The sequence below is a fragment of the Trachypithecus francoisi genome, unplaced genomic scaffold (genome assembly GCF_009764315.1).
Source record: "Trachypithecus francoisi isolate TF-2019V2 unplaced genomic scaffold, Tfra_2.0 Lachesis_group9, whole genome shotgun sequence".
Classification (NCBI taxonomy): domain Eukaryota; kingdom Metazoa; phylum Chordata; class Mammalia; order Primates; family Cercopithecidae; genus Trachypithecus; species Trachypithecus francoisi.
Window position 1 is genome coordinate 36,987,087 of NW_022681474.1, and position 26,209 is coordinate 37,013,295.

Here is a 26,209-nt window from a genome sequence, read left to right on the forward strand (position 1 = left end):
CCTGTAGTTATGGCTACTTGGGAGGCTGAGGTGAAAGGATCGCTTGAGCCAGGAAATTTGAGGCTGCAGTGAGCTGTGATCACGCCATTGTACTCCAGCCTGGATGACAGAGCAAGACTCTGTTCCTTGAAAGAAAGAAAGGACCTCCAGATTCATGGAAGAATTATTATAGTTAAAATACCAGTCAGGGTAATGGAAATTGAGGACGAGAGTTATTCAAGGATCACAGAGCAAATCAGTGTTCTACTACTGAAACCAGAGGGTAGGTCTCCTGCTTCCTTTCCTAGAGTTCCTTTTGCTAGGTCTCACACCGTATTAGGGGATGCTTGTTTTCCCTACTAGTTGAAAGGTGCACAGTCTATTTTCTTTCTCTCTCTCTCTCTTTTTTTTTTTTTTTTGGCCCCTGAAGTAAAAGCAAAGACTCAATGATTTAAACCACAAAGATATGGTTGTTAGAGTATCGGTCTTACTTGGAATTTGGATGCTTTTATTGTTTGACGATAACTAGGGGATTGCTTCTTTTTCTGAGACAGAGTCTCGCTCTGTCGCCCAGGCTGGAGTGCAATGGCACGGTCTCGGCTCACTGCAACCTCTGCCTCCCGAGTTCAAGCAATTCTCCTACCTCAGCTTCCTGAGTAGCTGGGATTATAGGCACCCACCACCATGCCTGGTTAATTTTTGTAGAGACGGGGTTTCACCACTTTGGCCAGACTGGTCTCAAACTCCTGACCTCAGGTGATCTGCCTGCCTTGGCCTCCCAGAGTGCTGGGATTATAGGTGTGAGCCACCATTCCCGGCTGGGGTTGCTTCTTAATGAGTCACTAAGTGCTTATAGTATATACTCAGAAAGGTTGGCTTAGATGGAATAAAAAAAGAAGTTAGAGCCTTGTTCATAATTTTGAAGCTAGGAGCAACACTAAAATTGGCATGGATAGAATGCTTTCCTCATATATCTATGTATCTAAGACCATAGATAGAAAGTATATTTATGTATGTGTATGTGGGTATGTGTGTCTAACAGCTTTAAAAGTGCATCTGGATTGCATTTTGAAAGGAATTTAGCAGGTGTATTGCAATCTGCAGATTATGTTGCAGAGTTTTAATTGGACTTTAAAAAAATTTTATTTTTGAACAATTTTAGATTTACAAAAAAATGGCAAAGATCAGACACAGAATTCCCATATATCCCTCACCTTCTTCTATTATTAACATTTTACATTACTTTGGTACATTTGTTACAATTAATGAACCAATCTTGATACATTATTATTAACTAAAGTCCATACTATATTCAGATTCCCTTAGTTTTTGCCTAGTATTCTTTTTCTGTTCTTGGATTAAAGGAATTTTTATTAGCATGTTCATTGAAATAGGAGACCTTTATATGATCACGTGAAGGTTAGCTAGTTCTGAAATCCCTTTCAGTTTCCAAGAGTCTATTTAAATGAGTACAACAGGCAAAGTTCGGACTTGTGTTTATATTCTCCTGTTACATGTTGGGGAAAAAAATTATTACTTTATCTTATTGATAGTAATGGCTTTTCAATTGTTTCTAAATTTTAGCATCATCAGTTTCAGAATGGGCAAGATGGATTTGGTTACTTCTCTTATTAAGTGTCATATGCTAAATTGGTGGTGAAAATATTCTAAAGTAAATTGCCTCTTTTGGGAATGATGTGGATCAACTATCCTACGTCAATAAGTTTTTTCCCTACTGAAAGTAATTTTGGAGTCCATACTTTCTGATGAGTCTATTAATCATTCATATTTCCCCATGAAGATTTAAAAATAGTTTTTCCTTAAAAGTTCATTAGTTATTTACAAAAGTTGAACACATGCATGCCCTGTGACTCAGCAGTTCCATTTCTAGATTTATACAAAACAGAATTATGTGTCTGTATTCACCAAAAGACATGGACAGAAATGTTCATGGCAGGACTCATAGTCCAAACTGGAATTTTCCAAGTGCCCATCAGCAGTAAAGTAAGTATATAATTCGTGACATAACCACATAATGAGTATTAAATGGTGATCAGAATGAACAGGTTACAACTACATATAAAAATGCATGGTTCTCACAAATAACGTGATGAACGAAAGAAGCCAGACACTAACAGTGCATGATTCCATTTATATAAGTTCAAAAGCAGGTAAAACTAATCAGTAGTGTCAGAAGTCAGGAGATTGATTACCCTTGTTGGGGGTTTGGGGAAAGTGACAGAGGGTATGAAGGGGGCTCCTGGAGTGCTAGTAATGTTCTGTCTCTTGGTTTAGGCATTGGTTACATGGGTGGGTTCATTTTGTGAAAAATTATCAAGTTTATACTTTTTCATTTACATGTTATTCAGAAAGTATATACAAAAAGTATTAAAAGTATTAGCAATTCTGGAAAAAACACAACATTTCACTGTTAACATTTACAGGATATATAGAGAACCAGTTGAACAAATGAACCTTTTATCTTAGAATATATGCTGTCAGAATTATAGCATTATCAAGGTACCATTATGTTACTGGAACCTTTACAGTCTTATTTGTATTATAAGAAGAATAAAGTAGCTGATGTTAATGATCTCTTTTTATTGTAACCAGGTTTTTGAGATGCCCCAAAGGAGGACATCTTTTCTTTTTGGTCTGTTTTGGGTCACCAAGTCAAAACGTTCATTTGTTCTTTCACTACAGTAAAGAATGTTCAGTCAAATAGTTGTGCCTTTGGAATATTTGTGTGTTTGTGAGTGCTGGTATGTGTTCCTTCCCTGATTGTTACATCAGCGAGTGAGCTGCAGTCTTGGTTGTGTGTGTATTTTACATGTTCTTTTGGCTTTTAAGGTATCACTTAACATAACCAGAATGTAGAATCTTCTTCCCAAACAAAGCCCTTTTTGTGACTTTTCTTATTGTCACTTTTGGTTTTTCCAGTGACTTGAAGATAAATCACCTCAAGCATTTATCCTTTGTATTTCAAACAATACAATTATGTTCTTTTAGTTATTTTAAAATGTACAACTAAATTATTATTGACTATAGTCACCCTGTTGTGCTATCAAATTCTAGGTCTTATTCTTTTAATTATTGTACCCATTAACCATTGCCACTTCCCAATCATTTTTATTGATTGGTTAGTTGATTGATTGAGATGGGAGTCTTGCCGTGTTACACAGGCTGGTCTTGAGCTCCTGGCCTCAAGTGACCCTCCCACTTCAGCCTCCTGAGTAGCTGGGACTGACTACAGGTGCAAAATACTACACCTATCTAATTAAAATTTTGTTTTTGGAGAGACGAGGTCTCACTAGGTTGCCCAGCTGGTCTTGCACTCCTAGCCTCAAGCAATCCTCCCACTTTGGCCTGGGATTACAGGCATGAGTCGCTGTGCCTGGCCAGTAATTTTTTTTTTTTTTAAGGTTTTTTGGCTGTAAGTTTATTCAATGCAAAAGAATCTTCTCCAGTTTTACTGAGGTGGCTGACCACATCCACGACCAAATCCACCTCTAAACTGGAATTCGGTTGCTGACCCAGCTCCAGCCTCAGCTTTCTTGTCGGCACCAGATGGCACAGCACTCTGTCTGTAGGTATTTCTGTCAGCTTCCCCTCTTGTGAGTCTTGCAGGTCGCTCACCCTCCAGACCTTTAGGCCTAGGGCTGCCAGTCTCTGGACGGCTATGGTGTAGGGTGACAGGCACAATCTCCGGGGGCAGATGAAGGTAATCACAGAGATACTGGAATACCCTCATTGGTAAGGTACCAGTAGAAATGTCTCCAGGCAAACTGTTCCTTCACGTAGCCTCGGGACTTGAGAGACTACATGGTCTTCATGACATGAAGGTTGGGCACATTCTTGTCTGCCAGCTCCGGATGCTCAGGCATGTGGACATCCTTCTTGGCCACCATGACTCCCTCCTTAAAAAGGAGTTCATAAATGGCAATCCGGTTCTTCTTAGGCATCAACATCTTGGTGGCTGCAGGGTCCGGAGCTGGGGCTGGAAAAGGCCAGAAATGGTTTTGCTAACCAGTGACTGCTTACTAACTTTCAGGTTGTGTGGCATACCATACATATATGATTTTATTTCATGTATTCTGTGCACCAGTCCTATAAAGTAGGTACTATAATTTCTACTGCTGGAGAAATAAAGACAGGAAGGTCCTATGTAACTTGCCCAAGCTAGTAAGTGATGAAATTAGGAATTCAGGTATATGTCTCCATAGTTCCCAGTTGTAACCTCTGTCTCCCCACGCTCCTAAATGCCATGAGTAGATTACTCCTTAATCACCAAGTGCATTCCCACCTTTGTCTTAGCCCTTTCATTTTGCAGATCCACTGACTATTAGGCCCTTACTTGTTCCGTTTGTTCATTTCTCATCATCTCACTCTATCCATCCTTCAAGGCACAGCTCAAGTCCCATCTGTTCAGTGATTTCTTCCTCCTCCTTTCCAATTTATAGAATACTCCTTCGCCCTGCCACACATTTTATACTTTCATTGTGTTGAATCTATCTTTTTATATACGGATGCTTTAGTTTAAACTTCAGATTGTAACCTCCTTGAGGAAGGGGCTTGGATTACAGATTTTACTTGTGTTCTCTGCAGTGTCTTATAATAGATGTTCAATACATGTATATGTTGATCAGTTGAAATGATAATAGAACCCTTAATAACTGAAGATATGTAGCGTGCATCTAAGACTCCTGGTTATTTGAGCTTCTTGAAGTACTTTATACATCCAACTAACAGTCTTAATTCAGAACCAGGAATGACATGTTTAGGTTAGAGTTAGATACTGATTTCTAGATAGGAAGCTTAGTAATTGTTGCTACATACTGATCCAAATCAGAATAGTTCTTTGTATCCAGAGCCTGAACGAAAGAACCAGTAGTGAGACAGTGAGTTGATTACTTCTCACTGTTTCACCACTGGCTCTTTGGTTCAGGCTAACAATGTATCTCACCTAGATTATATTAATAGCTTTCTAATTAGTCTCCTGGCTTTTGTTCTTTCTTACCTGTGGTCATAACTCAGCAGTGGGAATGATGATGTCAGGCAGGAGGAGACTTATCCAGTTGCTTCTGATCTCACTCAGTAAAAGACAAAGTTCTTCAAGGGGCCTACAGGTAGTGACGATAAACTGGCTCTCTGGAAGGGGAAAAGGTTCTGATTTGTAGCATTTGCCTGTTTTACTGGTAAAATTACTCCCACTCTGGCTGATTCAAAGTTCTAGAATGTACAGCAATCTGCTCTCCAGCCAGTATTGGCTTGAGCACATCGCTCTTGAACATTTGGCTCCCTGTCTGACTCCCATCTGCTGCCACTTTCCCTCTTGCCCACTCCAGTTTGTGATACTGACCTCCTTGCTATTCCTCAAACATGCTGAACATGCACCTACCTCATAGGATTTTTGCATTGCAGTTTTCTATCATTAGAATGCTTTTCTCCTGAATATATGCAGGTTTTCTTATTTCTTATCCCTCTCAAGTCTCTGCTCAAATCTTATATTCTCAGTAAGGTCTTCCATGATCTCCCTACATGAAATTTTTGTTTTATTGGTTGTTCTGAGATGATTTTAGTATACACTACAGTGTTTTTGTACTCGTCTAGTGCCTTGCTGTAGTGATGCATTACAGCTATTTCTAGGCAGTGTCATCTGTGGATGGGGATAATGGTTATATTTGTTGTTGAAACTTAAAAAGAATCATTTCATTTTGTTTGAAACAAAAATATCTGTGATACATATAATACGTACGTACACAGATACGTATATGTATCTGTGATACATATAATACATACGTATGTGCCTGGCTCATACTATTTTCATTTAAAAAATATTTTAAATGAAATGTAAGCCAGGTGCAGTGGCTCACACCTGTAATCCCAACACTTTGGGAGGCTGAGATGGGTGGATCACCTGAGGTTAGGAGTTCAAGACCAGCCTGACCAACATGGTGAAACCCCGTCTCTACTAAAATACAAAAATTAGTTAGGTGTGGTGGTGGGCACCTGTAATCTCAGCTACTCAGGAGACTGAGGCAGGAGAATTGCTTGAACCCAGGAGGCGGAGGTTGCAGTGAGCCAAGATCACGCCATTGTGCTCCAGCCTAGGCAACAAGAGCGAAACTCTGTCTCAAAAAAAAAAAAAAAAATTATATGTTCATACATATTGCCTTTCATATAACTAAAATCAAATTTCTTTCCTCCTTTCTTGCCTGGTTCTCTCTCCTTCCCATTTTGCTCCAAGATAACCATGTCGTATATATATCCTTCCATATTTTTCCTCATACTTGCATGATTATCCTATCTGTTTTTATTTATTTATATATTTTAAGATAGGATCTTGCTTTGTTGCCAGGCTGGTCTTGAACTCCTGGGCTCAAAGGATCCTCCCACCTCAGCCTAGTATCTGGAAATTATTCTAATAGACTAGAAGGTAAATTGAGTTGAGACGAATTTTAATGTATGGCTTTGGGGATGGCGGTTGGAAAATAAAGGCCATTTTGGCAATAGATTTTTATCTTTAAAGTGAGTATCCACTTGGTTGCAAGAGGATTAATTATAGGAATCTCTTCCTCTTGTAGTCTCTCAGCTTGAACAGATAAATATAGAGCACCAGTGCTCAGAGAGGGAATGCTGTAGACAACGTGTGGGTAGCTGCTGTAGTTTTACACAGCAGATAACATCTAGAATAAAGAACAGATGAAAATACTCATTGAGGATTAGTGTTCTTGAAACATCATCAAATGGAACATTCCCCAAGCCTAGCATTCAGAGCCATTCATAATCTTGCTCATCTTGCATGTCTGATAATATCTCCTATCGAGCCCAACATATTTTTCCCTAATCCCACTTTACTCTCTGCCTGCTACATTCATTCCTAGTGCCAGACACTTGTTTTATCCTTTCGAAGATACATCTCTGCCTTTCTACATTCCTGATTACAATCTGTCTTTTCAGTACTCCACTCAAGTGTCATCGCCTTCATGAAGCCTCTTTGCTTTCTCTAGACCACATTGATCCTTTTTATCTCTTAACTCCTAGAGTACTGATACTTTGAATTCTTCGTATTGGTTCCCGAGTATGTATTTGTGTAGCAGTAGCAAGTTTTTTTTGAGTGCCTCTTGTACGGGAAGCACTATGCTAAATATTGGGTTTATAGGAATTAACACGACGGATAATGTCCCTGTCCTTAAGAAGTTTTATATTCTTGTGGGGAGAGACAGCTAATAAATAATTAACAAGAAAATATCAGTAAGAATCTGATGAAAAAATGTATGAAGAATGAATCAGATCTCTTAGTTGAAACGGCAAAGCCCAGTAGTTTATTTAAGCAGAATTAAAAAAAAAAATTTTTTTTTTAAATCTAATAAGATAGCTCACAGAATCTTCACGGATGCCAGAGAATCAGTCTTGGCATCTACTTAGCTAGGAAAAATGCCCAAATTATACCACTGGACCAAATCATTGGAGACTACTGTTTTTGCCACTGGGAATAGGTATTAGAACTTGTAACTGTCTGTGCTGAGTGTGAGATGCCACTGCTAGGACCTCTGCTATTTCTGCTTCTGAAAGAATGCTGATATAACTCTGAAATGTTCTTTAGAATGGATTTCACGTGGTGTCTCCATTATATCACTTGCCTCCTAATGAATATCATGTGAATGTGTTTTATTGGCATAATATAGGTCAATTACCTGCTCCCGGTTTGCAAGAGAGGATGGGTAACTGAATTACTAACTTTTTTTTTTTTTTTTGAGTCGGAGTCTCACTCTGTCACCCAGGCTGGAGTGCAGTGGCCAGATCTCAGCTCACTGCAAGCTCTACCTCCTGGGTTCACGCCATTCTCCTGCCTCAGCCTCCCGAGTAGCTGGGACTACAGGCGCCCGCCACCTCGCCCGGCTAGTTTTTTTTTTTTTTTGTATTTTTTAGTAGAGACGGGGTTTCACAGTGTTAGCCAGGATGGTCTCGATCTCCTGACCTCGTGATCCGCCCGTCTCGGCCTCCCAAAGTGCTGGGATTACAGGCTTGAGCCACCGCGCCCGGCCTGAATTACTTTTATTTTGAGGAGGCAGGACTTAAGGGATGAGAAATTCGCCAAACAAGAAAGGCTGTTTAAAGGTACTGAATACTTAACTAGTTGATTATTAATAAACTATGGGAAATTTGATACAGTGGAGTGACTGGAGGATTAATTTAGGTTTGAGTAGTCAGAGAAGATTTCTCTAAGTTCATGATACTTTTTTTTTTGAGACGGAGTCTCGCTCTGTCACCCAGGCTGGAGTGCAGTGGCCGGATCTCAGCTCACTGCAAGCCCCGCCTCCCGGGTTCACGCCATTCTCCTGCCTCAGCCTCCCAGGTAGCTGGGACTACAGGCGCCGCCACCTCACCCGGCTAGTTTTTTGTATTTTTTAGTAGAGACGGGGTTTCACCGTGTTAGCCAGGATGGTCTTGATCTCCTGACCTCGTGATCCGCCCGTCTCGGCCTCCCAAAGTGCTGGGATTACAGGCTTGAGCCACCGTGCCCGGCAGTTCATGATACTTAAGCTGAGACATATATGACAAGGAGAAATCCATGTAAAGATATGGGTGAAGAGGAACAATACAGTCAGGATGGCTAAAGGTGACCTCAAGAAACCAAAGGGCAAGATGTCTGCTTATGCCTTCTTTGTGCAGACGTGCAGAGAAGAACACAAGAAGAAAAACCCAGAGGTCCCTGTCAATTTTGCAGAAGTTTCCAAGAAGTGCTCTGAGAGGTGGAAGATGATGTCTGGGAAAGAGAAATCTAAATTTGATGAAATGGCAAAGGCGGATAAAGTGCGCTATGATTGGGAAATGAAGGATTATGGACCAGCTAAGGGAGGCAAGAAGAAGAAGGATCCTAATGCTCCCAAAAGGCCACCGTCTGGATTATTCTTGTTCTGTTCAGAATTCCGCCCCAAGATCAAATCCACAAACCCCGGCATCTCTATTGGAGACGTGGCAAAAAAGCTGGGTGAGATGTGGAAGAATTTAAATGACAGTGAAAAGCAGCCTTACATCACTAAGGCAGCAAAGCTGAAGAACTATGAGAAGGATGTTGCTGACTGTAAATCAAAAGGAAAGTTTGATGGTGCAAAGGGTCCTGCTAAAGTTGCCTGGAAAAAGGTGGAAGAGGAAGATGAAGAAGAGGAGGAAGAAGAAGAGGAGGAGGAGGAGGAGGATGAATAAAGAAACTGTTTATCTGTCTCCTTGTGAATACTTAGAGTAGGGGAGCACGGTAATTGACACATCTCTTATTTGAGAAGTGTCTGTTGCCCTCGCTAGGTTTAATTACAAAATTTGATCACTATCATATTGTAGTCTCTCAGTGCTCTAGAAATTGTCATTGGTTTACATGAAGTGGCCATGGGTGTCTGGAGCACCCTGAAACTGTTGTACATATTTCCAAACATTTTTAAAATGAAAAGACCCTCTTCTTGTTCTCCTCACTCTGTGCACTTTGCTGTTGGTGTGACAAGGCATTTAAAGATGTTTCTGGCTTTTTTTTTTTTTTTTTTTTTTTAGTTTGTAAGGTGGTGTTAACTATGGTTATTGGCTAGAAATCCTGAGTTTTCAACTGTATATATCTATAGTTTGTAAAAAGAACAGAACAATCGAGACAAACTCTTGATGCTCCTTGCTCAGCGTTGAGGCTGTGGGGAAGATGCCTTTTGGAGAGGCTGTAGCTCAGGGTGTGCACTGTGAGGCTGAACCTGTTGACTCTGCAGGGGGCATCCATTTAGCTTCAGGTTGTCTTGTTTCTGTATATAGTGACATAGCATTCTGCTGCCATCTTAGCTGTGGACAAAGGGGGGTCAGCTGGCATGATAATTTTTTTTTTTTTAAGTGCGGTAGTTTTAAAACTGTTTGTTTTTAAACAAACTGTAGAACTTTTCATTGTCAGCAAAGAGCCACTCCATCAATGAAAGTTCAAGAACCTCCTGTACTTGAACATGATTTGCAACGTTCTGTTATTTTTTGTGTATGTGTGTTTAGAATGCTGAAATGTTTTTGAAGTTAAATAAACAGTATTACATTAAAAAAAAAAAAGATATGGGTGGAGAGTATTTCAGTAGAGGGAACAAACGAAAAGCCCCTGGTTTGAGATTGGGGTGGGGGTTTAGGGCATGGATATTATATGGTCTTATACTTACAACAGGAAAGAGTAGCAGGATGGCTAATGTGGTGGGAGTGTGGGAGTGAGAGGGAGTATAGTATGAGATAACACTGGGGAGAAGGTTCTGTTTTAACATAAGTTTGAGGACACTCTGCTTATTTCCTTTCCTACTCTGAGAATGACTTGTTGAAAATAGGGATGAAATTATAGGTATATGGATAAGAAAGGCATTCCTGTGTTATTAAACCCCATGAACTATTGGATACCATGCAGGGACTAAAATTATTTGTATATTTGTTTAGGAGGAGAATAGCATGAGGGATCTAGCAAAGATAAATACTAGAAAGACTATGTTTCTAGTGAGTAGAGGGATGAAGCCTGTTTTTATTCTAGTGTCCAAATCTGGTGGGCCTTGAAAAGAATTGCTTCTTCATTCTTCTTACCTTGGTATCCAGAAACAGTGTATTACGGTTGCAGTTACTTGTATTGTGCTAGCTTTTAGGACTGCTTCAAAATACCAAAAGGCTCTAAACCCAGATGTACACTGATAGATCTTTCCTATTAAAGAGTAGCATTATATAGTAAAGTGATAGAAAACTGTATTTCAGGCCGGCCGTGGTGGTTCATGCCTGTAATCCTGGCACTTTGGGAAGCCAAGGCGGGTGGATCAGGAGTTGGACCTGAGGTCAGGAGTTGGAGACCCGCCTGACCAACATGGAGAAATGCCATCTCTACTAAAAATACAAAAAAAATTTAGCTGGGCATGGTGGCATGCGCCTGTAATCCCAGCTACTCAAGGGGCTGAGGCAGGAGAACTACTTGAACCTAGGAGGCAGAGGCTGCCATGAGCCGAGATTGCGTCATTGCACTCCAGCCTAGGTGACAGAGCAAGACTCTGCCTCAAAAGAGAAAAAAAGAAAACTGCTTTTTTATATTCCTTTTAAAAAAGAAATAAGTCCCACAAACACATGAGATAAATTTGCTTTTGGAATGTTAGAACAGTAACCACTCTGATTAAAGTGGTTTCTGCTTCTTGCTCACTCTTTTTCATTTGCGAAACTCAGCTTCTCACACTAGAACAGATAGATTAATACTTTCATACTGTGGAGTGGTATTTGGACTTTAGATGCACTAACAGGACTGTAGGTGGTAGTACTCAGAGTTCCTCAACCTTGGCATGACTGATACTTTGTTTCAGATAATTCTTTGTGGTTGAGAGGCTCTCTTGTGCATTGTAAGATGTTTAGTAGCATCCCTGGCCTCTACCCACTAGGTGCCAGTAGCGCTTTCCTCCCTAGCTGATAGCCAAAAATGTCTTCAGACTTTACCAAAATCGCCTGTGCTTAAGAACCATTGCTGTGTCTCTCTTCAGCATTCTTTTTTTTTTTTGAGACAGTGTCTGGCTGTGTCATCCAGGCTGGAGTGCAGTGGCGTGATCTTGGCTTACCGTTAACCTCTGCCTCCGGAGTTCAAACAATTCTCCTGCCTCAGCCTCCCTAGTAGCTGGGACTACAGGTGTTCACCACCACACCCGGCTAATTTTTTGTATTTTGAGTAGAGATGGGGTTTCACCATGTTGGCCAGGCTGGTATCGAACTCCTGACCTAAAGTAATCCACTTGCCTTGACCTCCCAAAGTGCTGGGATTACAGGGATGAGCCACCATGCCCAGCCTTTAGCATTCTTTTACAATTTGTTCTCATATTGGTCCTTTTTTGTTTGTTTGTTTTTTTGAGACAGAGTCTCACTCTGTCACCTAGGCTAGAGTACGGCACCTATCCACCTCCCGGGTTCAAGTGATTCTCCTGCCTCAGCCTCCTGGGTAGCTGGGATTACAGGCATATGCCACCATGCCCAGCTAATTTTTATATTTTTAGTAGATACGGGGTTTCACCATGTTGCCCAGGCTGGTCTCGAACTCCTGACTTCAGGTGATCTGCCTGCCTTGGCCTCCCAAAGTGCTGGGATTACAGGTGTGAGCCACCACGCCTGGCTTATTGGTCATTTTAAATAATATCTGATGACCACACTCTGTAGATGTTTTGCTGAGAATGCATACATGTGAACAGTGTCTGAATATGACCTCTTTATCCTAAATAGGCAGAAAGCTTTAACATAGTTTTAAAATGAGAAGACAAAAATCCCTTTTCCCATGTGTATATCATTTGGATCTTTCTAATACTTCTTTTGTAAGATCAGATAAGATTAAGTATGCAGCAATGCACTGTGAGCCATGCAGTAGTTGATTCTGCAACAACTTTTCCCCATTGTGCAGCAGCAGTATGGTTTCTGAAGGTTTCAGGTGTGAGTTCTGATTAGCCTAAGCCAGTCGGTTTTTTAAAAATTATTATTATTTTTAGAGAGATGGAGTTTCGCCATGTTGTCCGGGCTAGTCTCAAACTCCTAGGCTCAAGGGATCCACCTGCCTTCGCCTCCCAAAGTGTTGGGATTACAGGCGTGAGCCATCATACCTGGCCCCAGTTAATTTTTTTTAAAAAAATTCTTCTTAGTAGGGATGTGGTCTCACTATATTGCCCAGGCTGGTTTTAAATTGGTCTCAAGTGATCCTCAGCCTCCCAAAGCACTGGATTATAGGTGTAGAGCCACAACACCTGGCTGCCTCATTCTTTTTAAGTGGCCAGAAAAAAAAAAAAAAAAAAAAAGATGTGTAGAGATCAAGCCTGTGAGAAAATAGAAACTAACTCCATTTGTTCAGATTTAGATCCTTTTATTGTAGATATCTTGTCACTGAGTGCCCAAGGAATGGATATTGGAAAGCTGTAGCTGTCCTTAACTTCAGTGTTAAAGAGTAGGAATCTCCTTTTTTAAAGCAATGGCTTTATTGTGATCCAGTTCACATAGCATAACATTCACCCTTTTAAAGTATACAATTCAGGCCGGGCACGGTGGCTCAAGCCTGTAATCCCAGCACTTTGGGAGGCCGAGACGGGTGGATCACGAGGTCAGGAGATTGAGACCATCCTGGCTAACACGGTGAAACCCCGTCTCTACTAAAAAATACAAAAAACTAGCTGGGCGAGGTGGCGAGCGCCTGTAGTCCCAGCTACTCGGGAGGCTGAGGCAGGAGAATGGCGTAAACCCGGGAGGCGGAGCTTGCAGTGAGCTGAGATCCGGCCACTGCACTCCAGCCTGGGCAACAGAGCGAGACTCCGTCTCAAAAAAATAAAAATAAAAATAAAAATAAATAAAGTATACAATTCAGTGGTTTTAAAGTAGTCACAGAATTCTGCAACTGTAACTATCACTAATATCTGATTCCAGAATGTTTCCATCACTGCAGGAAAAAAAAAGAAAAACCCAACAACCCATGTTTAACAATCACTGTCTATTCCCCTCTACATCCAGCCTGTGGCCATCACTAATCTTTCTTATTTCTATAGATTTTTCTCTTCTGGACATTTCATTTGAATGGAATCATATAATACTTGGCCTTTTGTGACTGATTTCTTTGACTTAACATAATGTTTTTGGGGTTCATTCATGTTGTAGGATGTTTTGACATTTTATTCTTGTTTATTGCTAAACAATAATGATATAAATATCCATTCATCAGTTTATAGACATTTGGGTGGTTTTTTTTTGCTATTATGAATAATGCTGTTATGAACATTTGTGTGCAGGTTGGACAGATATTTGGACAAATATTTTTATTTCTCTTGGGTATATATACCTTTGAGTAGAATTGCTGAGACATAGGGTAGTCCTATGGTTAACTTGTTGAGGAACTGCTAAACTATTAACATTTCCCAAAGTGGCTTTACCATTTTTGAATCCCACTAACAATGTATGAGGGTTCCAATTGCCCTGTATCCTCGTCAGCACTTGTTCATGTCTTCTTTATTTTAGCCATCCTAGTGGATGTGAAGTGGCATCTCATTGTGGTTTTGCTTTGCTTTCCATAATGACAGATGATGTTCAGTGTATCTTTGGAGAAATACCTATTCAGCACTTTAGCCCATTTTTAAATTGGGTTGTCTTTCTGTTGTTGTAAGAGTAAGGATGCCTTTTTAAAGCTCCTTTTTAATTCATTATGAATCTGGCATCTATTCATTTAGTTCATCTATTTGATAACTCTTAGAATTTTTTTTTTCAAGCAAGGCAGTTTTGTGCCTTTTTCAGTGTCCTTCAGTTATTTTAAATGCTGGTCAGCAAGTGATTGAACTATAATTCTTAAGAAAATGAGATGGAGACTGTTGATGCGAACAGACAGATATGTGAAAGAAATTATAAAGCACTGCTAATGTAGATCAAACATGATGGGATCTGGTGAACCAAATTAAAGCTCTAGAATTCCTCTGGGAATTTGATTGAGCAGGTAATTTACAACTTCTAAGTGTGTCAAACAACTGCCCTTGGTTTCTGGTATGCTCCTTAAGCACACTTCCTCATCAGGAATATAAGAAACACCTGTGCTTAGTTTTGTAAGGTTTTGTACATAACATTTTGATTATGTATTTGTTTTACCTTTCCTCACCAGGAATTTGGGTTTAAAGAATTCATAATTGGTTTAACTAGATCATGTAGCTATGGTGTACCAACTTTTGTAGCAGCAAATGAAAGCTATTGAATATATTCTTACTTTGATTAAATGATAGACGAGAGCATCCATGAGATGAAAATGGCTCTTTTGAATGCTTTTTCTACATTTAATGAGGTTAACATAATCTTTCAGTAAGAGCGTTTATGTCAGATTAATATTAAATGGAAGAAAATAATAGTGCTGAAAGAAAGGTAGAGAGGGTTGGAAAAAGCACAGGTTTTGGTGCCAGACTGAATTTCAGATCAAATTTTAACTCTCCATTTCCTCTTTGAGTGACCTTGGACAAGGGAATTAATCTCTGTAAACTTCAGTCTCCATCTGTAAAATGGGATGGATTAAATCTATCTTGAGGCTGTGCACGGTGGCTCACGCCTGTAATCCCAGCACTTTGGAAGGCCAAGGCGGGTGGATCACGAGGTCAGGAGTTGAAGACCAGCCTGGCCAACATGGTGAAACCCCATCTCTACTAAAGATACAAAAATTAGCAGTGTGTGGTGGCACATGCCTGTAATCCCAGTTACTTGGGAGGCTGAGGCAGCAGAGTTGCTTGAACCCGGGAGGCAGAGGTTGCAGTGAGCTGAGATCGTGCCGCTGCACTCCATCCTGGGTGACAGGGTGAGACTCTGCCTGTCTCAAAAACAACAACAACAAAAGAACTATCTCGTACTGAGGCAGGAGGATTGCTTGAGCCCAGGAATTCGAGTCCAGCCTGGGCAGCACAGCCAGACCCCCATGTCTAAAAAAAGGGAAATCTTGTAAGGTTGTTGTGAAGATAAAATGAACCAATGTGTGAAAAGCATTTAGGGCAGTGCTTGGCACATAACGAGTACTCTGTTGGTGGTACCTGATATATATGTTTCAAATACATACATATATATATGTATTTTTTTTTTTTTAAGGAAAATTTAGATAATCTTATATAGCTTAACTTGCAGCATCTACTCAGTCTTGACAAGCCTTTCTGGTCATTTAATTTCACAGAAGGTAGATACAGTAAACCTGGGCCTGCTTTTTTTGTTTGTTTTAAAGAATTAACTTTTTATTATGATGGTACAATATGCTTATTGGAGAAAATTTGGAAAAATTATTTCAAAAGTAGTATTTTTTAAAATTCAGATAATTATAGTAGGAGTCTGTTAACAGAAACTTTAAAGGGAATGTGGTCCAAGAAGGAAAGAAAAATTCCTCAGAAGTGAATAATAATTATGTTAATTGGAAATTATAAGTAAGAACTAGAAGCAGAGTCTGTAAAAACTGATGAATACCACAAAAGAAATTCCTGATTGGGTGTGGTTGCTCACACCTGTAATTCTAGCACTTTGGGAGGCTGAGGCAGGAGGATCCCTTGAGGCCAGGAGTTCGAGGCTGCAGTGAGCCATGATCGAGCCACTGCACTCCTGCCTGGGCGATGGAGCAAGATCCTGTTTCTAAAACAGAAATAAATAAATTCTTCCTTGCTTCACTGAGATCTAAAATGGACATTTAGTCACTGGCCACATGTGACTTGAGGTGTGTATAGTCCAAACTGCTATGCACTGCAAGTATAAAATACACATTGGATTATTTATGTGTTGAAATAATATTTCCTGTATATTGTGTTAAGTAAAATGTTATTAAAATTAATTTTATCTTTTTCTTATGAATGTGACTACTGGCCTAGTTAAAATTATATATATGGCTCACATATTCTGTTGGACTGCACTGTGCTTTAGGCATAGTAATACTAATTTTGAAATATTTGAAAATTTAAAGTTAAGATACTGGATAGTGAACCAAGGTTTTAATAATTTCCTTATAAACAATAACTGTTTTTTTGAGACAGGGTCACTCTGTCACCCAGGCTGGAGCTTGGTGGCCTGATCATGGCTCACTGCAGCCTTGACCTCCCAGGCTCAAGCAATCCTCCCACCTCAGCCTCCCAAGTAGCTAGGACCAAAGGCGTGTGACACCATGCCTAGCTAATAAAATTTTTTTTTTTTTGGTAGAGACAGGTCTCACTATGTTGCCCAGGCTAGTCTTGAACTCCTGGCTCAAGCTATTTTCCCGCCTTGACCTCCCAAAGTATTGGCATTACAGGCATGAGCCCGTCTCTACAAAAAATTAAAAGAAAATTAATTGGGTGTGGTGATGCACACCTGTAGTCCCAGCTACTAGGGAAGCTGAGGCTGTATTGCCTGAGCTCAGAAGGTTGAGGTTTCAGTGAGCTGTGATCGGGCCACTGCAGTGCAGGCTGGGTGACAGAGAGAGATTGTCTTAAAAACAAAAAAAAAATCATCTGTGTTGTATCATGTATCAGAATTTTTTTTTTTTGATAGTTGAGTAGTATTTCAGTGTTCAGCATTTTTATTAATGACATGGATAGAATATTTAGACTTGCTTTGCAAATCCATATACGACCTGGAATTGGCAATGAAAATAAGTTGTATTGTTGAAGTGTCTTGGGGTTTTTTTCAGACTAGAGATTGAAAATAGTTATCAGACTGAAAGAATTGACTTAATTGATTAAAATGTATTCAACATTGATAAATGCAAAATCCCATATATGATTTAAAAAGTTAGTGTTATTGTAAATGGATGTGATGTGGTTTAATAGCAGGTAATATGAAAAATACCTGGAGGGTTTCACTTGACAGCATGTTCATCATGAGTCCACAGTGCGATCTGGGCTCTATTCATAGAAGCATGGTGTCCAGAATGAGGACTGTGATTATCCCAAAGTATTGTGTTCATGTCTAGGTACCTTACTTTAATGGTAAACATTTAAAAACAAAGGCATATTCAAGAGAGAAACCAGAATGATCTAATGGGAAGGTAACTAGCCACTTAGTATTAAAATAAAGCTGTTGTAACGTAGAGTGGACTGCCTTGGGAGTTAATCAGATCTATGTCACAGGATTTGTTCAAGCAGAAGCTGGATGAACACTTGGCAGGGACATTGTAGACTATTTTAGTTTCACTAGTTGGGTATAGGAGTGGAAAAGGTGCCTAATTATATAGAATATCTTTGTGGATTTTCAACCTTGATATTAATATTTTGTAATCACAGAACATTGCAGGATACTGGGGTTTAAAGTGTTAATAGTGATTGTCTCTAGGGGATGGGATAGGAGACTGTCATTTCCCATGTTATGTACTTCTTTATTTAATTTTAGTTTCTACAATGAGTATATATTGCTCTATTAAAACAGTTGTAAGCACTTGTTTCTTGGCTAGTGACATTGGTGCAAAAAAAAAAAAATTCTTGTTTTGTAAATCAGCACAAATTAATACTTTAAAATTTTTCAAAAGTAACTTAGTAAATTAGTATAAACAATTTAAGTGTTTAAAACCCTCAGGCCGGGCGCGGTGGCTCAAGCCTGTAATCCCAGCACTTTGGGAGGCGGGGAGACGGGCGGATCACGAGGTCAGGAGATCGAGACCATCCTGGCTAACACGGTGAAACCCCGTCTCTACTAAAAAATACAAAAATCTAGCCGGGCGAGGTGGCGGGCGCCTGTAGTCCCAGCTACTCGGGAGGCTGAGGCAGGAGAATGGCGTAAACCCAGGAGGCGGAGCTTGCAGTGAGCTGAGATCCGGCCACTGCACTCCAGGCTGGGCAACAGAGTGAGACTCCGTCTCAAAAAAAAAAAAAGAAAACCGTCTGTATTGGCAGATTTGTGTATTCATGGACGTTGGATATATGGACTTTTTTGCCATTGGAAGACTGATTTGCTTCATGAGCCTTTATTCTTTTCTGTAGTTGATGTGGCTGGTGACAGTGAAAGTTAGCGGGGCTATTACAGATCCTTCTGCATGCTCAGATTTACCTTCAGCTCCAAGGTTTGGATTATCAGGTAATTAAACAGTAAGATTTACCTTCAGCTCCACGGTTTGGATTATCAGATAATTAAACAGTAAGGCCCTGACCGCTGCTGCCTAGTACCCTTGTCTAAAGGCTTAGTCCTAAAAGGAAATGAGAGTGGAAAAAATTGTTGCATTCTTAGGAAAATATTTCCTTCTAACCCAGACATCTTTTGTTTTTCCCCAGATCGTTCTGTTATATCCCCCAGAGACCAAGGGTTGGCCCTTTATGCTTATTAGGAAAGAAGGATTATGACCAACACTTGCCTCCTGGATATGTTTAGGATAAATGTTGCTAAGCTGCTTTAGTAAATAGATCGTAAACAAAAACTGAGCCACACCTCCTCCTGCCATTATTATCTTAGTAAATGTTTGCTTAGGATTTTGATTACTTAAATGCTGTAGTTCTCTCATGTACTTAAAAAATCTATAACATTTTGTCAGTAAAGAGATGTATTAATATGCTTCCTTTGCCTTAGCTCAGTAATGCCCTTTTGATGATTTTTTGAGCCAGGCATTTAGCAGTCTAAATGGTGGACAATCTTGGACATTGCTGCTTGCTGTCAACATAAAGCTGTTTGGTGTTTGAGATGGTAGTGCTAGGAAAAATGTGTTAGCATTTGCTAAAAGAGCTTTCACAGGCTGGTCGCTTTCAATGTTTAAAAAAAGTTTATATAAAACTGTTTATACTTCACTACAGTGTTCCCAAAAGCTTCCTAGTCTTGTTATTGAAGCATGTGGGACATATGAATTGTGGTTTAAACTCTAAATGGCCACAAATATTTTTCTTTAATATGACTCTTAACTTACTTTCTCTAAACTTCAGTTTGATATGTAGTAGTTATTGGTACCATAGTAGTTGTATAGTTCAAACTCACCAGTCATGAGTTTTCATTCTTGGATATGTTAGTGTCTTTGAGGTCAGGAAGAAAGAACAGAAGTCACTAATGTTAATAGCAGAAACTTCAACATTATAGGAATAAAAGTGGTAATAATAGATGAGCGGAAACCTTAATTCAAGAAATACTTGTTTCAAAAAATTATTATTCTGTACCTTCTGTGTAAAATGCCCATTACTATGCCTGGGCCCTGGACTTTAAAAGAGCATATAGTCTAGTTGTAATGGATCGATAATTTAAAATGTAAAGGGAGGGGTAAGGGAAGCAGCTGTATATGAATTTCTTAGTAGGAAAGTTGGTGTTATTTTCCCTTTTTCTTTCCTTTTCTTTCTTTTTTTTTTTGGAGATGGTATCTTGCTCTGTTGCCTGGGCTGGATCGACGTGATGCGATCTCAGCTCACTGCAACTTTCGCCTCCTAGGTTCAAGTGATTTTTGTGCCTCACCTCCTGAGTAGCTGGGACTGCAGGTGCGCACCACTATGCCTGGCTAATTTTTGTGTTTTTATTAGAGATGGGGTTTCACCATGTTGGTCAGGCTGGTCTTGAACTCCTGGCCTTAAGTGATCCTCCTCCCTCCAACTCCCAAAGTGCTGGGATTTCAGGCGTGAGCCACCACGCCTGGCCTGTTTCCCCTTTTTCTGTTTCTTATCTTTGACTTGAAGTTCAAGAGTGAGCTGTGTAGGCACCAGGGCAACAAGATGTTTATTATATTCCTAGGAACTCCATATTCTTTCCACTTTTAAGTTGGCATGGGAGCAGGGATGAGCAGTGGTATTGTTGGGGTTATCTTTAGGTACAATTGCTGCTTTAGTAGTCTTTAGGACTTACAGGCTTTTGGGAGTTAATGCAGCTGGATAAATATTTTAAACGAAGGAGAAAACCTAGACTGGACACTGGAGCAGAGTTACAGTCTAAGTAAAAACCACTGGAAAAAGCTTTCAAATTCTGTTAATATAGCAAAACTAATAATTATAGTAGTCAAGAAGAATTTATTTGGGAAAAGTGAAGGGGAAGTTGGAGTAAACTTATATGAATAAGTATCCTGGGGGCTCTGAGAAATTGTTCCCACTCTTTCCTCCTTGCTTATATGTCCAACAAATCAAAAATAGCTTCCTGGAGTGAAGAAGAGAGCCAATCATGTATAGCAATAAAGTAAGTATATCCCACATGCTGGATTTAGCTTTTAGATTGAACAAATGTTAGAAAAGACTCTTTTCCTCTGGTTTGTGCTATTTATTTTAGATAAAATGGGGCAGAAAGACAAAGAGTCTTTCTAGAAAGTTTATGCTAAGCAAGGAAATGTGGATTTTTAATTGTCTTGAGAAAAGAAATGTTGAATGCTGATAGCCATGATGTTGACATCTCAGCCCGTATTTTATTTTATTTTATTTTATTTTATTTTATTTTATTTTATTTTATTTTTTGAGACGGAGTCTCGCTCTGTCACCCAGACTGGAGTGCAGTGGTGCAATCTCGGCTCACTGCAAACTCCTCCTCCCGGGTTCACGCCATTCTCCTGCCCCAGCCCCCCGAGTAGCTGGGACTACAGGCGCCCGCCACCACACCTGGATAATTTTTTGTATTTTTAGTAGAGACGGGGTTTTACCATGTTAGCCAGGATGATCTCGATCTCGTGACCTCGTGATCCACCTGCCTTGGCCTCCCAGAGTGCTGGGATTACAGGCGTGAGCCACTGCACCCGGCCAGCCCGTATTTTAATAGTTAAGAGTTATAAATAGCAAAGCCAAAGGAAATGTTATGTAAAACTTACAGTTTCTTATCTGTGGAAATGCCATATTTGTCACCCAGTTTATAATGGTCACTCCTTCTGCTTAAAATCCTCTGTTGACTGTTGCCTGGAGAATGAAGCTTAAAATCTGTGAACTTTGGTATTGAAAGCCCTTGATGGTTGAACTCAGCCTAGCCTTCTAGGCTATTTTTTTCTCCTTTCCTTTTTGCAACGGAGCCTTTTGCTGTGCTAGATTCCTGAGATGTGCCTTATGGTTCTCTGACTTTGTTCACATCTTTCTGTGTGGGATATCCTCCTGTTCCTTTTCTACTGGTCAAAATGCTCATTTTTTGTTTTTTGTTTTTAAGGCTCCAGCTCTTTTGTTTATACGATTATTAGGACACTCTTCTCATTATTATATTCAACTAGAGCCAAAAACATATTTGGGTATATATGGGAAGACACATAGCTATGCGCACTTATACAAAGTGAACATTGTGGTTAAAATGTCATGCCACAGTAATGTGCTATATATTATAGATGTATAGTAAATCATAATTAAGTTACTGAAGTAGAAACTATGAATTGAGAGAGACTAGGTGTAATGTACCTTAAAATTTTTTTGACTACTAGTGACTAATCTTCAAAAAAGAAAAGGCTGGAATGACCAGTTTACATTACTGTGAAGTTCATATATTCGAATTTGTGCTAGACCATTCCTTTCAATGCACTTTAAAGGTAACATTTGGAATTATATTTACCACAACTGGAATCTCATTACATTGTATTGCATCAAATAGGATTTAAAAAATCTTGTATTGGGAATTGGAAAAGCGATAAAAGTCAGACTATATATGTGCTTTTTTTCCTTTGAATTCCAGCTTAAAAATGTTAATTTTAGTTCTAGGTGAATCCAGCATTTTAGTGGTCTTCCTTGGAGTAGTGTTTCAGGCCTTTTTTGTTTATGAAACAGAGAAACATTTTCCATTTTAAAGAAAGCCAACTTCTTATGTTCCCAAAGTCTGACTTTTTCCAGGGGTACTGCTTTAGAGGTACGTGATTATTCAGCCTCTTTCCTCTAAAAGTAGGCTTGGTATATGAAGTTAGCCAATGAAGAATATTAAGATTTTTTTTTTCTTTTTTCTTTTTTTTGAGACCAGGCTGGCATTCAGTGGTGCGATCTCGGCTCACTGCAACCTGTGCCTCCTGAGTTCCAGTGATTCTCCTGAGTAGCTGGGATTACAGATGCGCACCACCATGCCTGGCTAATTTTTGTATTTTTAGTAGAGATGGGGTTTCACCGTAGTTGCCAACTGGTCTCGAACTCCTGACCTCAGGTGATATGCCCGCCTCAGCCTCCCAAAGTGCTGGGATTACAGGCATGAACCACCGTGTCCATCTGAAAATTAAGATTGTTATTTTCTTCTCTTATGATCCCATCAATCATTGTCTTTTCTCCTTACTGTGTGTTGGTTAATAGCTCTCTTGCTTACTGTTCTAGTGGCCAGCTGTAAAAAGAGTGCCATCGCGCAGTGGCTCACGCCTGTAATCCCAGCACTTTGGCAGGCTGAGGTGGGCTGATCACAAGGTCAGGAGGTGGAGATCATCTGGCCAACATGGTGAAACCTCATCTCTACTAAAATATAAAAAGTTAGCCGGGCGTGGTGGGGTGCGCATGTAGTCCCAGCTACTTGAATGGCTGAGGCAGGGGAATTGCTTGAACCTGGGAGGTGGAGATTGCAGTGAGCCAAGATCACGCCACTGCACTCCAACCTGGCAGCAGAGCGAGACTCTGTCTCAAAAAAAAAAAAAAAAGAGTGTCATCTTCATGATCTTCTCACTTCTAGTGTGAACCTGACTCTTCCATCATCTCAAGATGGGAAGCCCCATAATTTGTTAATGGGTGAAACATTAATAGTGAAATGACTAGAATGTACTATTAGAAATAGTTTCCGAAATTGAACTTATTTGTCAGTTTTGTTGGAATGTCTTGAACAATGAAGCTTCAGAATTGTGATTTTTATTTCTGTATTTCCTTCTGACTTCTCACTCATATTCCTATTTATATTTTACATGTTGTTTGTTTTCCTGATTTCTGATTTTGATTCCAGTAGGTCATAAGAGCTAATGTAGTACAAGGGTTGAGTTCAAACCAGCAGGTGCTATGAGTCATTTGCTCCTTTGCTGGGGCAGCCAGTGTGCTGCTGTTAAGTGTGGCTGTGTCTCAGCTCTCAGGAAAGATCCATTTAATCCAATTGTGACAGAGGGGAGATGAGAGCATGGTTCTGAGAGAAAAAGTTTCTAAATCTCATAGGCAGAGACTTCTTGGATACATAAAAAGATTCTAGCTGTGTTTAACGTAATATAGGCTTTTCCATTGTATTTTAATAGTTATTAACAAAATATTAATAGTCATCCATTTACTTATAAATATATTTAATTGTAAACAATTAACAATCTTTTTTTTTTCTCAGATACAGTAGTTAATTTTATAATTGAGTCTTGACAGAATAGCGTTTTTTCTTTTTTTTTTTTTTTGAGACAGAGTCTCACTCTGTCCCCCAGCCTGGAGTGCAGTGGCACCATCTCAGCCTACTGCAACCTCTGCCTCCTGGGTTCAGGTGATTCTCCTGCCTCAGCCTCCCAAGTAGCTACAATTACAGGCACCCATCACCAGACCCGGCTAATTTTTTGTATTTTTAATAGAGATGGGGTTTCACCATGTTGGCCAGGCTGGTCTCAAACCCCTGACATCAGGTGATCTGCCCACCTTGGCCTTCCAAAGTGCTGGGATTAAAGGCGTGAGCCACCGTGTCTGGTGAGAGTAGCATTTTCTTGACCATAACTAAATACAGATTTCAATAAGCATAAGCAAATTATGTCAAAAATATGTCCAATTTACTGGCATTTACTGAAAAGGATAAACATAGAGAGACAGTCTTCTTTTGACAGTAGAAGATATTTCCATGCCAGGTAAAGCAAGAGGCATCTTAACAGTGAGAAGAGTGTCCATGTTCCCTGTGGTTAGTGGCCACTAGCGGTGACATTTCCTGTGTTATGCTGCCAAGCTGATGATGGCTTGTAGGTTATGTATATCTAAAACTTATGTCTGATTAGTCTTCTATCCTTTTCTGTGTATATCATGCACTGCAAAACGACATTGCAGTCAACCATAACCTGCATATATGGATGGTCCCATAAGATTATAATGTCGAATACTGTACCTTTTCTATGTTTAGATATGCAAATATTTACCATTGTTTTACAGTTGCCTATAGTATTTGTTACAGGAACAGTTTGTACAGGTGTGTAGCCTCGGAGCAATAGGACATACCGTATATCCTAGATATGTAATAGGCTGTACCATCTTGGTTTGTGTAAGTACACTGTGATGCCTGCATAATGATGAAATTGCCAAAGAATGCATTTCTCAGAGTATATCCCCGTTGTGAAGGAGCACAGGACTGCACTCTGTTCATCTTTGTCATCACAGGATTTTTTCAGACTTGCAATTCTATTTTATTTATACTCTGTTGTGTTGCCATTTCCCCCTAGAGCTTCTCCACATTTTTATATATCATCCAGCTATTTTTTTAGACTTAAGTAAATAATGCTCGGAAACGAATATGATTCTTATAGCCTTGGTTTTCATGTGTTCTTTGGATGCTTGCATATTTATTGGAGAGAGTGATTGTGTGAAAATCCTGTCTAGTAGTATTTAATTAGGACAAAGTGGAAGATAAGTTAAACATGTCTTGCCCCCAAACTTTCACACATGTAAGTGTGCCTAATAACGAAGAGCTATTAATTTTAAGAGTATGTGGCCTATGGGCAGGGGCTGGACTATAGATAAATTGCAGGGATTGATTATACCCCTTAGGGGAGACAGAAAACACCAGGGAACCCAAGTTAGGAAACGTCTTTCTCCTGAAGATGTAATTAGAATGGCAACTTGCTCTTTGGGCAGCTCCTGAGGTGATTTCTAGGGGGATGCAATGCTATAAATGCTGCTAGGGGTTTTATTCAAGGTAGAAAGTCAGGGAAAGGGGGTAAACAAGTACTCTATATTTGGTTTTGGTATCGAATGGACACATGAGAGTGTGTGAGAGAGAGCAGTGAGAGAGTATGAGAGAGAAGGTGAGGGAGAGAGAGAGAGGAAGAGACTTGACCATCATGTTGTATTTATGGCATTGCCCTGTCATTAGCTGTCTAGAGAAAAGTGAGGGTTTTTGGGCCAGATGTGGTGTCTCACACCTGTAATCCCAGAACCTTGGGAGGCTGAGGCAGGTGGATTATCTGAGGTCAGCAGTTCGAGACCAGCCTGGCCAATATGGTGAAACCCCATCTCCAGTAAAAGATACAAAAAAAAATAAAAAAATAAATGCGGGCATGGTGGCGGGTGCTACTCGGGAGGCTGAGGCAGGAGAATAACTTGAACCTGGGAGGCAGAGGCTGCAGTGAGCCCATATTGCACGACTGCACTCCAGCCTGCGTGACAGAATGAGACTCCATCTCAAAAAAAAAAAAAAAGGGGGGGTTTTGGAGCCCCTTTAATATATGTATCTTTATGGGGGGAGATAGTAATATTCATTAGAATTAATTCCTTTATTCATTTACTGAATACCTACTGTATATGAGACACTGTTCTAATTATTAGAAGCTTTTTTTCTGTACTTGTACAATTAAGGTGCTATGCAAGTCATGTTTCTACTTCTAGAAGGTTGTGCAAGTTATGCAGATTAGTGTATTATGAACTTAGAGGCAAATGAAAGAAACTTCAACAAATACAGATTAATTTTTCTTTATCACCTAGAGGGGTGGATGAGTGGCTATGAGGAAGTCATGGAAGATTTTTATGGGTATGATGGAATTTGAGACCAACTAATTAGACTTGAAAATAACCTTAGTTCTGCATCGTATATTTCTATATGAAATTCTCTTGGTGCCTGACGGCAGCTGATTCTGAGAAGCTGAGGAGGATACTGTTCTGTGGTATAATTAAACTCTGCCCCTCTTTCCAGAAATCCAGCCATTTGTGTTTTGTAGGTTATGCTGTAGCTCATC

The 26,209-nt window shown here is 39.8% G+C and overlaps 2 protein-coding genes and 1 pseudogene across 4 annotated transcripts in view; 2 read left to right on the plus strand and 1 right to left on the minus strand.

Annotated features, from left to right (window-relative positions):
- MCU (mitochondrial calcium uniporter) overlaps positions 1–26,209 on the plus strand; it is a 209,138-nt gene that overhangs the window by 25,202 nt on the left and 157,727 nt on the right. The window lies entirely within an intron of this gene.
- On the minus strand, positions 3,385–3,963 carry LOC117082787 (annotated as a pseudogene). Its single transcript, XR_004436773.1, has one exon. The product of XR_004436773.1 is annotated as a 40S ribosomal protein S10-like (transcript).
- On the plus strand, positions 8,033–10,814 carry LOC117082785 (high mobility group protein B3-like). The gene is made up of 2 exons (XM_033209776.1): positions 8,033–8,209; positions 8,512–10,814. The coding sequence occupies exon 2, from the start codon at positions 8,593–8,595 to the stop codon at positions 9,187–9,189; it is 597 nt and encodes a 198-aa protein (XP_033065667.1). The 5' UTR covers positions 8,033–8,209; positions 8,512–8,592; the 3' UTR covers positions 9,190–10,814.

What these genes read in the sequence shown, in the direction of transcription:
- LOC117082785 (XM_033209776.1), top strand. Translation starts at nt 8,593, where the DNA reads ATGGCTAAAGGTGACCTCAAGAAACCAAAGGGCAAGATGTCTGCTTAT.